Here is a 16,147-nt window from a genome sequence, read left to right on the forward strand (position 1 = left end):
GCTCCTGTACGGAAGCAACTAGGTCTTACAGAAATTCTTTCGTGCGTTATCTCATCTAGGTGCCCTAATATTTAATTTTATGCATCACTCAGGGTCTATCTGTCAGAGTCATCAGTCAGTCTGGTGCTTACGGTCTAAAACCATTACCTGAATTGTTGCATCCTTGTCAGGCCTAAATGCTGATTCTTTATCCACCAGCAGCAAAATACTATGAATTAAGGGAGGAGATGTGTTCTGCAATAAGAAATACTGATTAGCTTTCTAATTTTTAACTTCATTGAGTTAATAAAATTGTCCAAATTTTATTGGTTCTACTTTGATATGTTCCAAAAGTTCCTAAAATGCATAAAATGTAGTTGCCTTTGCTGTGAATATAAATTATTTGCCCTTATGAATTTTCAGGTAATCAGGTTTATTGATTACAATTAACATAGGATAAATTCACCCTTTTTTGTGTACAGTTCTCTAAGTTTTGACATAACTTATAGTCATGTAACCACCACCACAATGAAGAAATAAGACAGTTTAGCATCCCGCACATTTCTTCATGTGCCTTGTAGTCCAGCTCCGCAGTCCCTGGCAATCACCCATCTGTTTTCTGTCTCCGTAAACTGCCTTTCCATATATCGTATGAGCGGACTCATGCAGTGCAGTATCGGCTTCTCTCACTTAGCACACTGCCCTGAGACGCATCCTCATTGCTGGGAGGTCAGTAGCTCACGCCTCTCACTGCTCATCATGTTACCTCGACTGCAGGCACCACAGTCTTGTCGTTCACTCAGCAGATGAAGGACATGTGTGTTGTTTCCAGTTTCTGGCAATCATAAACAAAGCCTGTAAACACTGTGTTTTCATTTCTTTTGTGTAAATATCCAGCCATTGGTTTGCCGGGTGCTATGGTTAAGTGTATGTTTAGCTTGTGACTAACAGCCAAATAGTCTTCCCGAGTGGCTACACTGTCCTGCATCCCACCAGCAACACCCCGGTCTTGTTCTTGTCAAGTTTGTGGTTATAGTTGTATGTGTGATCTCATTTTGGTTTTAATTTGCATTTCTCCAGTGACTAAAGACGTTGAACATATATATTTTTTTTTCTTTAGCGGTACGTGGGCCTCTCACTGTTGTGGCCTCTCCTGTTGCGGAGCACAGGCTCCGGACGCGCAGGCTCAGCGGCCGTGGCTCACGGGCCCAGCCGCTCCGCGGCATGTGGGATCTTCCCGGATCCGGGCACGAACTCGCGTCCGCTGCATCGGCAGGCGCACTCCCAACCACTGTGCCACCAGGGAAGCCCTGAACATATTTTTATGTGCCTATTTCCCGTTCATCAATTGTTTTTGGTAAAGTCTGTTCAAATATTTTGCCCATATTTTACTGGACTTTTTTTTTCTTACTATTGAGTTCTGAGACTTTATATATTCTGGATACAAGTCTTTTATCAGATATGTGTTTTGCAAACATTTTATCACAGTCTTGGCTTTGTATTTTCATTTTAGTAACAGTGTCTTCTGAGGAGAAGTTTTAAATTTGGATGAAGTTCAATTTATCATTTTTTTCTTTTACGGATTATGCTGTTGGGGTCAGAGCTAAGAAATAGTTGACTAAACCAAGGTCATGAAGATTTTCTGTTTTCTTCTGGTGGTTTTGCAGTTTTAGATTTTACATGTAGGTCTAAGATCCATTTTCAGTTAATTTTTATATATCATATGAAGTATGTGTTGAAGATTTCTTTTTTTTCTTTTCTTTTGCATACAGATGTCCAATTGTTCCAACTCTATTGGTTGAAAAAAATCTTATTTTTAGAGAGTGTTTATGACTTTAATCAAACTCCTGTTTCTGTCTGCTAGATTATACTGAGGCCAGATCATTCCGCAATAAGATGCTTTTATTTACCCAGTGTTTCTTCATTCATATTCCCTAAGGCTTTACTTTTTAATACTTTCTTATAAACAAATTTTAGGCTTTTTTGTAATCCCCTGTTTTGAAATGAATTTACTGGATGGGCCTCAGGACTAACTGATATCTTATCTATTTTAAGTTCATCCTATGTACTTATATTTTTGTTAAGTGGCTTCTTGTGGATGACACTTTGTAAATATTTGTTGAATGAATAAGCCATAGAAAAGCCACAGAAAAGAACAATCTTGTTTTCCTATTTTAGAGCCATATTCTATTTCTCTTACTCAGTTTAGCTAAAATTTTGAGTTATCATGCATTAAAACTACAAACAGTTTGGAAAAGTGTTTTATATTTCTTATATATTCCTATTTGAGTGAATTTTTACTACTAGGATTTGTTACTATTCCAAAGAGAATTAATGTTAATTCTCGGATAAGAGAGAACAGTTAATGATTTATGACAATTACCATGTTAATAAGGTAATAGTTACCTGCTGTGAGTGGGGTAAGGGATGCGCAAAGTCTCAGGAGTTTCTTCCACCAAGGGAAAAAAGTCACTATTCCCTTTTCAAAATGGAAAGCTTTTTATGGTATCTGAACTTTAATAATTTAACAAATTTGAAGTATACTTACTTGAGGTAGATATGAAGAACAGCTGAAATTTTTTGCCCTTTGTAAAAATATTTAAGTACTTTTATACATCCCTCAAAATTTAAATTGAAAATGGACACATGATCCTTCAATTCCAGCTCATTTCCATTCCTCTCATTTGCATCGGAAATCTTGCTGTCAGCTGAGCCAAAACCAGGGCAGAGGTCTGCAGGCCAGCTTTCTCTGCAAGGCCCTCAGGGCTGTCTGAAAGCCAGCTTTGTGGAACAGTTATGTCCAGACATGGAAAAGAATTGGATCTCCTCTCGTAACCCCATCATGAAGCTCCTTAGACTATTCGCGTGTGATAAAAGGTCCCAGACGTATCTGACGTTTCCCCAGCTCCTAGCTTCTGCTCTGGGAGTTGCGTGGGTCGTCAGGGACCACCTCTCTCAGGCCTGACTCCCGCATGGGACCCGAGTGGCCCAGGATTTAAGGGAAGTCTGAACAAAAGGAAATGCTGGGGAAACCGGTAAGTGAGGTCCGATCTGCCTAGATCTCAGGTCAACAGCTAGGGTGGGGAAGCGCGGCAGACTTTCTGCGAAGGGCTCGCTCATCTCCGCCTGAGGCTGGAGCCCTGATTTCCACGGGCTCTTCAAGGTTGATGATATTCACGTTCCCATCGGATGCCAAAGGAGCAGAGCTGCCAGTCCTCCCGCTTTAGGAAACGCCCGCAGAGTGTGCAGACGTGCATCTGCGTCTTCCTGGCTGTCTGGCCCTGCTCTGCTCCGTCCCGCACACAACACACACGCGGTACAGCACGCGGCACGGCATACAGCACGCTGTGCCCACCTCTCCCCTCGCCTGGAAGTTCGGAGCCTCTCCCCAAGCCGCTCCGGCCTGGCCTCCCCCGAGCCCCGCCCCGTGCAGAGCCTGTCTGCTGGGCCCCTCTTTGCTTTCCCCAGACTCTGCTCTCCAGCTGGTCAGACTTGCTCCAACCTCACTCACTAAATCTTTCCTTGAAAGAACTTCCGTTCGGCGTCCCTAAAATGTAGGCGCCTGGGTGAGAACAGTGATTAGTGCTGTACCATTAGAGATGGAACAGAGGAAACGGTGTTAGCTCAGGAGCCGCCGGAGCAGCTGCAGCTCCAGGTGCCTCTGAGAGCCCGGACCCCAGCACAGCGCTTGGCACACAGGAGCCCTGTGTGCACACATCTGAGGGAGACTGAATGTTCTCAGGCTCCCATCTGGCCCTGGGTCCCTGAAACATGCAGTGGTGCCTCTCTCCCTGTTCCAGGGACTCCCTGGATTCTACTCATGACCTGGAATCCAGGCTTGGGGCTTCCTGAGGCCACCGCTAGACCACTGGCCTTGACCCCGTCCCAGAGGGCTCCGGGACTCCTGGCCGCCCAATGACCAGGGCCCGCACCCCACAGTGAGTGGCGGCCGCCCCTGCAGGCCTCCATTCCTGTCTGGGAGGGTGACTAACTACCCTGCACCTGGATTTAGTCGGACAGGAGACACGGAGACGGTGTGAAGGGACGTCATCACTGTTCCTGCTGAGTGCAGAGAACAAACCAGAATGTCTGTACGGCTGACCCTGGCCAGCTGGACTTGAAGGTCTGCAGCGAGGCTGGGAGGGGGCAGAAGCAGGAACCTGCTTTGCTCCGTCCACCTCTAAGCACAGGCCCCTCCCCACGTCTCCAGATTCACACGAGGGAGGTGGCGGCCGCTGACCCCCTGCGCCTGGAGAAGCTCAGCGCCCCAGGACGGGACCCACCTGCTCACCTGCAGGGCTGCCAGGGCCTGGGACAGGGCGGGGGCGGCCAGGCTCTTGCGTGCGTCCACCAGGATGACCAGCCCCAGCTCCCGCACCTCCTTCCTGGAGAAAGAAAGACAGGACGTGTTAAATCTTGTCCAGAGCGAGTTTCCCTGTCTCTCCACGAGACGCGTCCCCAACCCAGATGCTCTTGGCTCTGCGAGTTCGGGACTCTTGGCTTGATACACATCCGCCTTCCGCTTCCTGAGGAATCAGCTGCTTCTCAGTTGGAGGTAGGGCAAGCGGGACTCACTGTGGTGGACCAGCGGTGGGGAGGTCTGCTTTCTCTCTCCTGCCCACCGACGTCCACGCAGGTGCAGCTCTGGGTGAGTGAAGCAGGGCCTTCATCCAGGAGCCAGAGGTTCCTGGAAGTCTTTGTACTCGTTTGTGTGTTTGGGTTGATGCAGGACTGCAGAGCATCCCCTGCAACTAAAAATCTCGCCATGTGCTTTTGAAAACCCCGTTGTCTGTATTGTGTGATCAGAAGCTTCAGTTCCAGATTCAATAGGAAAGAATAATAGGCCGGGACAAGTTGGTATATTCATTCTTCAGAACTTTCAGTGTCCCTGGGAACCGCCTTCCACTGTAGCTTCCGGTGTCGGCGAGTGTTCTAACTCAGCTGCCTGTCTGGACGCTGATCTCTAGATGCACACGCAGCAGCGCTGAGCCCGGGCCCTGATGCCTGCTTACACAACGCTGCAGAGCTGCACAGCTTTAGTGCCATGTTCCTGTTCGCCCCCCACTCAGGTGTGTTCCATTTGGGGTAAAACTGCTAAAGAGCATTTGAAGGGTGTTTCTTGGGGAGGCCAGGTACGAGGACAGAAGTGGGGCTGCGGAGCCCAAGCTGACGCGTCTGGTGCTGGCGGCTCCTCGAGGCCCAGGTGGGAGCAGGCAGGTGGACGCTATGTCTCTGCCCAGGGACTTCTCGGTGCCCGCCTGCTTGGCCACACGGGTCCTGGTCAGTGCTGTCAGGAGCTGGGCGAGATGCTGCATTTCTTCGGAGGGTCTCCGGTCAGACCGGAGGCCTCCAGCAGGGACGGCTGGATCTCGCTCTGCCGTCGTGGGCCTCCCTTCTCTGGCGCCCCCGGCCCTGGGGTTTCCCTTCATCTGCCAAGTCAATCGCGGCCCCAGAGCCCAGCAAGTGGCCTCACCAGGACCACAGGGGCGGTCGTGCTCAGTGACTCACAGGCTCTCCTCTACGACGTCACCCACTTGGCGGCTGGCAGGACAGCCCCGCCCTTCCTGGGGCTGTTCCCGGGGTCAGACGGCCGCTGGACCCTGGTCCTGAGTGGCTGAGATGGACCCCTTTGCTCATTCCTGCATCCACATTGGTGCCAACTGGAACCCCAGAGCAGATCCCCTCCCCTTCTGCCTGCCCCTGCTCTGGATCCCCTGACGCCTCTGCTTCGCCCTCACTCCCAGCGGCGGGCAGCCTCCAGGCCCCCAGTCTGGCCCCTTGGGGTCCCTGGTCCACCCCAGGCCACTGTGCAGACCTGCCTGGATGTCTGGGTCTGCATTTCTGCGGAAGCCTCCGAACTGTCTTCCTGAAGCTGCAGGCCGCTCGGCCTGCCACACGCCATGGTCTTCGGCCCAGGGGGGCCTGCTGTCTTCACAGCGTCTTCTGTCCTCACAAAGTGCCCGACTGCTCTAGGCCTTGTGTGTGCTCTTGCTTCCCCTCTTGTCTGCAAACCCTCTCCCTCCTCCAGGACACAGTATGTCTGGGAAGTCCCTCTCGGCACTGTGGGCTTGTCTCACCCTGGGAGCTGCGACAATTCGGGTTCACGTGTGTGTCTCCAGCAGGGCAGGAACTTCTGCTGTTCCCTTTTGTATTCCCAGGTAAGTGTGGATGGCAGGATGGATGGGTGGATTCCTGCAATGGTGCAGGAGGGTGCATGGATAACAGCCAAGATCCTTTCCGAGTTTAAGGTTCTGTGTATCTAAGAGTTTGACGGCAGTCCTTTCACGAGGCCAACTCATAGGAATGCGGGGCTCCTTGTAACACACCTGCAGGAACCGACGATGAGACTCTCCCGGGCGCTCCTCCCAAAGGTGCGGCATCTCAGGTGCCTCTTCCCAAGAGCTGAGGGCAGTGGCTTCTCCCGGTGCCGCTCTCTATCAGGACGTTCACGGTTACAGTCCTTGTTGGCGAATAACCAGACAAACCTTCGGGCTCCAGAACAAGCTCCCCTAAGTCTTCAGAAACATTCTTCTCCCAGGTCTTCATGTGCAGGTGAGCAGCGGCGTGCTGTCTGCACCGTCTGTGGCAAAGTGGAAAAAGCAGGGGTCTGGACGTCCAGCTCAGCCCGCGTCCCACAGACTCCACAGCGGTCTCACTCCTTTCTCTCGGGGGGGCCCTGGTCAACCAGGACCTCCCTGCAGTGGTCAAAGGAAAGCTTCTGGTAAATAGAAAATGTCATTATTCTAGGGCTTTGAAGGTGTTTACCTGAGGCTTATAGAGTATGAACTAGTGCAAGGATGAAAGTAATTTTTTTCAGAGTCGTTTCCTTATATTTTGAAATCTCTGCTGAAAGATAAGTTTGAAATCCTAGGCTCAGGGCAGTGAAAGTAGGCCCTGCAAATAACTGCGAGCCTCGCTCTGCGAAGGAGCCTGGGGGGATGCAGCATTTTAAGTCCTTTCCTGCCTATGTGTCCCCACACTGACTGTACCCGTGCTACTTCAGAAAAAATTTCAACAGAAAGTCAATACTCCACAAACAAGCATGAGGTCACGGGTGGTCCTGTACCAGGAACGCTCCCACGTCACGCGAGGGCACACCAGGTAGCGTGTTCCCACACGTGCGCACACGTGGCCGTGAGTCACCCAGCACGCTCTCACGTGAGGTCATGTGACTTCACTCTAGGGACTGCACAGAGATTATTTCTAGCCCCTCTAGCACACCCATGAGACATCCCTCCATCACGGCACACTACCGACTCCAGCCAAGGGCAGGGCTGGGATTCGGGGCCGGGATTCAAACCTGGGCCGTTGACCTTAGGACTGAGCCCTGGGGCTACGTCCACCCGGCACCGTGGAGGCTCTTGGTCTGATGGCCGTGAGGGAGCCCGAGGCCCGTCTGCACCCGATGGGGGTGAGGGGCCCCAAACAATGCGCGTGACTCCGGTTCTCCATCCGCCCCCATCTCTGTCCTTGGTCCGTGGAGAGCCCTGGGGAGGGTCACCCAAGCATGTCTGCTTCCTTGTGTAGGGCGCAGGAGGCAAGGTCCCCTGGAATTCCACACCAGGAAGGTGCGGCTCTGGAGGGGCTGGTGCACTTTCTTCCTGGCGCGTGTGCTGCTGGCTGCCCGGAGGCCCAGCGATGCCACAAGGCCTAGTTCGCAGTCAGTCTTTTCTGCTTTCTGGTACCAGGTACCTCCTATTTGTACAATTTCTTCACCTGGTTATACTAAATATTCTGTTTCTATCAGCTCGTGTCTTTAATCAAGGTCACTTCAAATCTTTTTTAGAAAGAGGTGGAGCATAAAACATGTAGACAAATAATGCTTAAAGCCAGTACTGCACAAGGAAGAGCAACGCAGAACTCAGGCCTGCATTCGGAGGACCGGGGTCCAGGTGCACGGGAGGGACGGGGTGCGTGGGGGACGGCACGTGAGAGCGCCGCACGAGGGCCCGGAAGGAGGGGGAGGTGGGAGACGGGACCTGCCGCAGTGACGCGCCAGACGGCAGAGCCCGGGAGCCACCCGAGATTACACCTCAGCTGGGTTTATCCTCAAAGGGTCTGAAAACTGGAGGCTGGCTCAGTCCCACCTGGGGATGGTGTGGAGGTACTTCAGCAGACGGGTTAGCTCGGCACTGGACATGTGTTCGCTGGACCAGAGTGGGCCCCTTGTACAGACCTGCACCACCGCTCTTCCCTGACGGTCTCGGGTTCCTGCAGAAACAGAGGTGCTGGAGGAGGTCACTGAGAGGATGCGACCGCTAGCCGACCCCCGAGCTGGACCCAGGCCCCTGTGCTCCTCCGCCCTCCTCGTTCCCAGAACCTGCCTCAAGACGCACCTTGGAGATAACGGTGTGGCATCGAGACCGACTGGAGAGTAACATGACTGAGCCCAGTTAAGGCCTCCCTCCAGGTGAACTTTAAGACTCTGGCGGGCGGGGTGGAAATCTTGAGGCCGCCCAATACAAGCCTAGTATATAAGTTACCTGCCACCTGCCAATGTGGAGCGTGGCCTCTTTCTTCGGTCTCTCTCTGCCCTCTGTGAGTACGTGGGCAATTCCAGATTCCACCCGGGAAGGTCCCAGGAGGCTGTGAACTAACAAGGGGCCACCGTGAAAGGGGGCAGCCCCCATAGGGACACCCGCGGCTTCAAGCTCGAGGAGATGGAGCCAGGATCTGCAAACACTATTTGAGTTACCGGCTTAGATGTGAGATCTGCTGGGAGGGTAGAGCCCGGCGTTCACCTGGGCAGATGACAGCCAAGCTCACCTGGGAGGGCGAGGCCCACTGCCATGCTCTGACTGTTTGTAACCCCCCAAATTCATATGCTGGAATCTTAATGCCTGATTTGATGGAATTTGGAAGTGAGGCCTGTGGGAGGGGCTTTGGTCCTGAGGGTGGAGCCCACATGAATGGGATTAATGCCCTTATAAAAGAGACCCCTTGCCCACCTGCCATGTGAGGACACGGTGAAAAGGTGCTGACTGTGAACCAGGAAGGGGCCCGTACCACGCCGCGCCTTGACCGTGGACATCCAGCCTCTAGGGCCGCGGTAAGTGAAGTTGTGTTGTTAAGAAGCCGCTGGCCTGCGGTGTGTTGTTAGCAAGACAGCCATGCTCACCTGGGAGGGTGACCGCCCCGGACTGCAGTAGCTCCTGGTTGAGTTCCAGCTCCTGCCTGGGCGCCCGGCTGGGCAGGTCTCCTGTGCCAGGTGCCCACCCTTCACCCTCGGGGCACAGCGGCTCAGCAAGCAGGTCTGAACACCGGCTGGGGCTGCCTCCTCGGAAGCTGCTGCCCTCTGCAGAGACATCAGCTGCACAAAGCAAAGAGACCTGGTCAACGATAACGCGCTTCTCTGGCCTGAAGGCAGCTACAAATGCAAGGAGAAAACAGGAGGCCTGTGAACTTGTCCCATTTCTGGTGGGAAAGGTCAGTGAGCACATCTGCAGGTCAGGCTTTTCCTGAGGAGTAATGAATAAATCACATAAATAAACGGGTTCTCAGATCCTGACAACCAGAAAACACCTAAGGGAGAAACATTTTATACCGAATGATGTCATGGATCGTGACCGCAACCTCCTGCATCACCCCAGAGATTGAGGCCTCGAGCTCACACATAACCTCAGAGGGGGCGTCCTCACCCTCCACGCTGCGTAAAAGAAGGGATTCTCCCTCGGCCATCATGTCAGAAGGGGGCCTCGCTTTCACTCGTCCCCTCAGAGAAAGGGTCCTTGCTTCGCACATCAACTCAGAGAGGAGGCTTCACCCTCACACATCCGCTCAGTGAGAGGAGCCTCGACCTCAGGAATCACCTCAGACAGGTGGTCGCTGCCTCACACGCCTCTCCACAGAGGGAGGCACCACCCTCATGCATCTCCTCAGTGTGGGGGTCTGGCCATATACATGCCTCAGAGAGAGCCTCCTCGCCTCACACACCTCTTGAGAAATGGGATCTTCACGCACGCATCACCTCTGAGCGGGGGGGCCTCATCCTCCAAACACACCACTTCAATGAGAAAGGTTTCTTTTCGCCCTCACACATCTCCTCAGAGAGTGGGTCCTCGTGTCACTTGTCACAAAAGAGAATGGGGCCTTGCCCTCCAGTGTCACCTCATAGAGGGGTGCCTGGACCTCAAGAGTCACCTCAGAGAGGGGGGGGTTGCACCCTCACACAACACCTCAGAGGGCGTTCCTCATCCTTAAGAATGATCTCAGAGAGGGTGTTTCACCCTCACAAATCTCCTCAGACAAGTTCTCACCTCACACATCTGCTAAGACACAGGGTCCTCGCTGTCACACGTCACCTCAGAGAGGGGGGCCTTGTCCTCATGCATCATCACGACTCCTTTTTGAGCATCACCTCAGGGAGAAGGAGCCACGTCCACCAGCATCACTCAGAGAGTGGGTTCCTGGCCCTCACACATCACCTCAGAGAGGGGGGCCTCACCCTCACACGTCACCTCAGAGAGGGGGGCCCCCTCCTTGAGAATCACCTCAGAGAGGGGGGCTTCACCCTCACACGTCACCTCGGAGAGGGGGGCTTCACCCTCACACGTCACCTCGGAGAGGGGGGCCCCCTCCTTGAGAATCACCTCAGAGAGGGGGGCTTCACCCTCACACGTCACCTCGGAGAGGGGGGCTTCACCCTCACACGTCACCTCAGAGAGGGGGGCCTCCTTTTTGAGCACCAACTCAGAGAAAGTGGGGCCTCAGCCTCACACATCTCCTCAGAGATGGGTCCTCGCTCTCGTGCATCTCCTCGGAGAGGGGGGCTTCACTCTCACACAAATGCGACCTTATTTGGAAAAGGCTCTTTGCAGAAGTGAACTAGTGAAGTTTAGGGTGGGCCCTAAATTGAACGATAGGTGTCTTTACAAGAGAAAGGAGAGGGAGCTTGGAGGCACAGTGAGACACAGGGTGAAGGGCAATGATTTTGGCCAAGGGATGCCTGGGGCTCCAGTAGCCAGAAGAGGCAGGAAGGACCCTCCCCTGGAGCCTCTGGAGGGAGTGGGACCCTGGGACACCTTGATCTTGGACTTTAGGACCAGAACCGTGAGGATAATTTTCTGTTGTTCAGAGCCACGAAGTCTGTGGTACCTTGCTGTGGCAGCCCCGGAAATGAATACACGTAAACATTTTCAACAGTTGATACGGACATGGAGACAGGCTTCTACTGAATCAAGTGACCAGACCAATTGTCACAGGTGGGAGAGGGGAGGAGGAGGAGGGGAGTGTGGGGGGGAGGAGTGGGGGGGGGAGGAGAGTGGGGGGGAGGAGAGTGGGGGAGGGGAGTGTGGGGGGAGGGGAGTGTGGGGGGGAGGGGAGGGTGACGGGAGCGGGGGTGGACATTTACCTTCCTCTCCTGTGCAGCTGGGACTCTCCACTGTGCCTGGACAGCTGGAGCCTGTGGTTCTGGTCCCCACAGCTTGTCCTCCCAGGAGACCCCCAGGCCTGGTGCTGGCTAAGTGCTGGGAGGCCCGCCAGGTGTCACCTCGGGAGCTTCTGAGGGACCTATCCCAGGATCGAGACCTCCTGGGAAGGGTCCTCCCTGCAGCTCCTGGACCATCCTCTTGTCTCGGGATCTCCTGGGGGTCTCCCGCAGGGCCAGGGATCTCTTTCTGGGTAAGACTGGCCGCTGCCCCGGCCCCCCTGGCCCTGCGGCCGTGGGTCTGGGAGCCACAGGCCTCGTCCCCGATGGATTCCTCAGAGCTGGAGCCCAGGGGCATAGGGTTCTGCAGGGCCTCCATGTAGGACTTCCTGAACCAGCGTCTGGCCTCCACACTGGCTGGGGTTCTGGGCGGCCGCCTCCTGGAGCTCGGGCTGCCCCCCTCTGCGTGGAAGGCGAGGGCCTTGGAGCCGTCCTTCTTGTCCATGGGGTCCAGCCTCCCTCCTGGTCCTTCAGGGCTCTCAGGACACTCCCAGGGGTCCTGCTCTGAGGGGCCAACCCCCCTGAGGCCTCCACTGGGACTCCCGGACAGGGTCCCGGGGCTTTCGCACTCAGCCCTTCTTGGGGAAGGAAGACGGCGGGGCTGGTCACTGCTGGGATGCCCACTGCAGTGGGGCAGGGTTGGGGTGTGCTTGGAAGGTGTGCCGCCCTGGGGAGCGGGGCTGGCCACGGTTGGTGCCGGGGCTGGAGCCTCCGAGGCGCTGTCGGGTGGCGGCTGCTGAGGCCCAGGACCGCTGGGGCAGCTGGGCAGGTTGGTTCCGGTGGTGGGGACAAAGACAGGGTCTGTGACGTTGTTCCAGGGGGTGCGGTAGACCACCGAGCCCGAGGTCAGCAAGCAGTTTTGCAAGGGGACACCGTTCTGCTCCCCGTTCACCAGTTCCAGGAACTCTCCCGTGAAGACACAGCCGTACATGGTCTCAGGGACAATGACTTCCTCCGAGCCTTGTCCAAGCCGGGAAAGGCGTTTCAAGACCAGTCTGGCGGGCTGCCTCCCCGCCGCCACAGTGATCTGCAGGTAGAAGTCCCCAGGCCTGAGCCTGACTCCGCGCAGGGGCGCCAGCTGCACCACCACCTTCTCGTGGATGCACAGCGGCCACCCTTCGTGCAGGAAGAGGAGGCCTGCGTACCTGGCCTGGGACAAGAGAGGGATGCAGGGAGATTAGCGGCTGACGTGGAACCTGTCAGAGCCCCTGGCCTCTGTCCAGCAGGAGGGTGGGCGACTGGGCCTCCCAGCACCCCAGAACAACAAAGGGATCAGGACTGAAGACAGGGCGGTTAGAAACGCATTTGTACCGCTCTTCCTGGGTGGCTGGGGGAGGCGGGCAGCTGGGGATGGGGAGACACCGCAGGCACAGCCCCAACCCCAGGGGCTGTGGGGCGAGCCGCTCCCAGGGCCGGCCCCACCTGGGCAGGGCTGGGCTTTCACCCTCTCGCCCCGCAGCCCTTGGTCTAAGCTCGCGGCGCCCACGGGCAGCCCCCAGCCTCTGGAACTGCAGGGTGGGGACCATGGTGAGAGGGCACGGGTCTAGGGCCCCGATCTAGGGCCCCCACATCACGCCAGCTCCCACCCACAGCAGCCGTCCTTTCTGCTTATTTGAGGGGTCGCTGGAGTTTGCGACCAAGCTGTCGATGATGGGGTGAGCCCTTAACCACCTCTTTGAGAAGAACTTGCTCTAGAAAAAAGGTTTCGACTTCAGGATGGATGAGCCAGTGTCTCCGTGGGGCAGGAGGGTGTCAGGCTGTTAGGGAAGAGCGGTGGGACGCCCACCTGCCAGAGCTGCAGACACAGGTTCTGAAACGGGATCACATTCTCCTGTTTGGGTTTAGTTCCAGCATTTTTTTTTTTTGCAGCTTTCCCTACTCCAGCGCTGACTCACTGCACAAACCCTAATTAAATAATACAGAAAATGAAAAAGAAGAGAGGGCTTCCCTGGTGGCACAGTGGTTGAGAGTCCGCCTGCCGATGCAGGAGACGCGGGTTCGTGCCCCGGTCCGGGAAGACCCCACATGCCGCGGAGCGGCTGCGCCCGTGAGCCATGTCCGCTGGGCCTGCATGTCCGGAGCCTGTGCTCCGCAATGGGAGAGGCCACAACAGACAGTGAGAGGCCCGCGTACCGCAAAAAAAAAAAAAAAAATCTCATCCTAATATACCTCTAGAGACTTTTAACTTTTCTGTGCCCTTATCCACTGTTTATTATTATTAGTTATTTAAACTGCAATAGTAATGTAGACAGAATTTGGTATTCTTGTCAGCAGTCATCCTAAGCGAGCACTTCTGTTACTCAGTTACCATCCTCATGGCTACTTAACAATCCTCTATTGTCAGAACCAACAATGCTTCTATGGATTTCTATTGTAAATTAAAAATGCAAGGAACATGTTCATGATATCATTTTCATGATATTCTTTTAAATTATCATTTTCTGGGATTAGGATTACAGGATCAAAGGCTATGAATGTCTTTTATGATTCTTGACAGTATGACCAATTTGTCATCAAGAGACATACTGTCAGCAGTGGGGTATCACAGTAAGGTATCACCGTGCCCACTGATTAGCAGCATAAGGCTTTACAGCAAGAAACTGTTTCCTGAATTAACACGTATGCTGTGGAATATTGTTGTTTTAATTCACATCACGTGACTGTGAAGCCAACGGTTTCCTGATGCTTGTTTTCTGTGAATTCTCATGTACTTTTGCTCTTTCTATGAATTGTGGTCCTATTTTTGCCTTAGTTACTGCGAGATTTTAAAAAAACATTTAACAGACAGTAATTTTTTTGCCCTCATCGTTAGCGGACACGTATCCACCACAGTTCTGAAAGGCAAACTCTCTACAGTTTTGATTGTAAATCTTTCTACCCCTCTGGAATCCAAATTCAACAGATGCTATAAATATAGTCATGTTCTGAATAGTTCCAGTTCTGAGAAAACTCCAGGTTGAAAAGGAGCTTTCTTTCTCTCATTTCAACACCTTCTCTAAATGGTTGTTTGAGACTTCCCTGGCGGTCCAGTGGTTAGGGCTCCATGCTCTCACTGCTGAGGGCCCGGGTTCAGTCCCTGATCAGGGAACTAAGATCCTACAAGCCGGGCAGTGCAGCCAAAAAAAAAAAAAAAACCCCAAAAAGAACCCAAAACAAATCAAAAAAAGGTTGTTTGAGGTGTTTCAAGGAAGAGGTGTTAGAACCAAAGCTTTTTTATTCAGAAGGAGTTGGGTGGGCTTCACTGTTTAAGAGCTACAGTTCAGCTGCTAAAAACAAGTGCAGAGTCTTTCTTTATAAGGAGCTTTCACAAAGCGGTTCAGGAACCTGCATGTCACAAGATCACAGCAGGTTTTCAATCATCATAGACGCATCACATCAGTTATTACAATATTCCAAAAATCTCAGCATTCCTTTCCCGCTTGGGTGACTAAAACCAAAACAAAACAAAACTTTTCTGGTCCCTTGGAAAAGCCAGAACAGGGGCTTGGCTGTGGATTAAATGTGAAAACTACTGCTGAGCTTCCCTGGGCCCTCGACAACTTCACACACTGCTGCTCCGTGCAGACCATCCACTGTGCAGGCTGTCCTGGGCAAGGGGGCAGGCGACCTTCCCGGGCCTGACTGGGCACAGCGGGACAAGCTTCCCTCTGCGTGTGTCCATGGAACACTGTCCCAACTATCTGCCTGTTGGGGTCCTGTCTCCCTGACCCTGTGGCAGAGGATGGTGCCCAGGTGGTCCGCTCAACAATGTATTACCAGGCTCCAGAAGCACCCGAACATATTTGTTCATATTTCAGGAAGACTGGCCAGCCTCCCAGATGGTGACTAGGTGTTCTTCAACGTGCCCTTGGCCTGAGCTCTGTGCATGGGGTCTGGCTGCCACACGCAACTTGCTGCCTCCTCAGTGTCTGTATGTTTCAGCCAGGGCTGAGAATTACACACCCAGGTCCGGAGCAGTCAGTTAAGGCTGCCATAGGCTACAACATCACCTTTTATCTCCAACTTTTTAAGGTTTCCTTTCTATCTTGCTAATTGGGGATATTTCCAAAGTGAAGAAAGTAGGACAAGCAGAACTGCCCTGTATCCACACTCACGGGCCTTCAACAGCACAACACGCTGAGGTCACTGCATGTCCTCTTGTGCTTGTTTTATTTATTTATTTATTTGTGGCTGCGTTGGGTCTTCCTTGCTGCGTGTGGGCTTTCTCTAGTTGCGGCGAGCAGACTCCTCATTGCGGTGGCTTCTCTTGTTGCGGAGCACAGGCTCTAGGCACGTGGGTTTCAGTAGTTGTGGCACGTGGGCTCAGTAGTTGTGGCTCGCAGGCTCTAGAGCGCAGGCTCAGAAGTTGCGGCGCACAGGCTTAGTCGCTCCGCGGCATGTGGGATCTTCCCAGACCAGGGCTTGAACCCGTGTCCCCTGCATCGGCAGGCGGACTCTCAACCACTGCGCCACCAGGGAAGCCCTGGACCTGCATTTTAGATCACTTGCTGTGGCTAAACCTTCTGAGTCAAACTGTGCATGACAATTTAAAGATTCTGCATACATTAAAACAACTGCTTTCCAGAGAGGTCATCCCAATTTTCACCACGATGAGAAGAGCATCACCTTGTCCATCGTACTGGGCTCTCTCTGCTCTGAATACTAACCTGTCTATTTCTCTGCTCATTAGTAAAGCAGAAACTTGTGTCTTGTCATCTGCTTTGCATTTCTCAGACCACATGGTATGTCTGTTTTGATTCTTTT

The 16,147-nt window shown here is 53.4% G+C and overlaps 1 protein-coding gene across 1 annotated transcript in view; it reads right to left on the reverse strand.

Moving 5' to 3' along the window:
* Window positions 1–16,147, reverse strand: part of PLEKHG4B (pleckstrin homology and RhoGEF domain containing G4B) — a gene marked incomplete at both ends in the record, with an annotated part of 61,674 nt that overhangs the window by 16,973 nt on the left and 28,554 nt on the right. The window contains 6 exon segments of the mRNA XM_082835072.1: window positions 148–234; window positions 4,271–4,364; window positions 8,067–8,190; window positions 9,098–9,289; window positions 10,424–10,615; window positions 11,330–12,554. Coding sequence (XP_082691198.1) covers window positions 148–234; window positions 4,271–4,364; window positions 8,067–8,190; window positions 9,098–9,289; window positions 10,424–10,615; window positions 11,330–12,554 — 1,914 coding nt within the window.

Source organism: Leucopleurus acutus, assembly GCF_964270905.1.
Source record: "Leucopleurus acutus genome assembly, chromosome: 3".
NCBI lineage: Eukaryota > Metazoa > Chordata > Mammalia > Artiodactyla > Delphinidae > Leucopleurus > Leucopleurus acutus.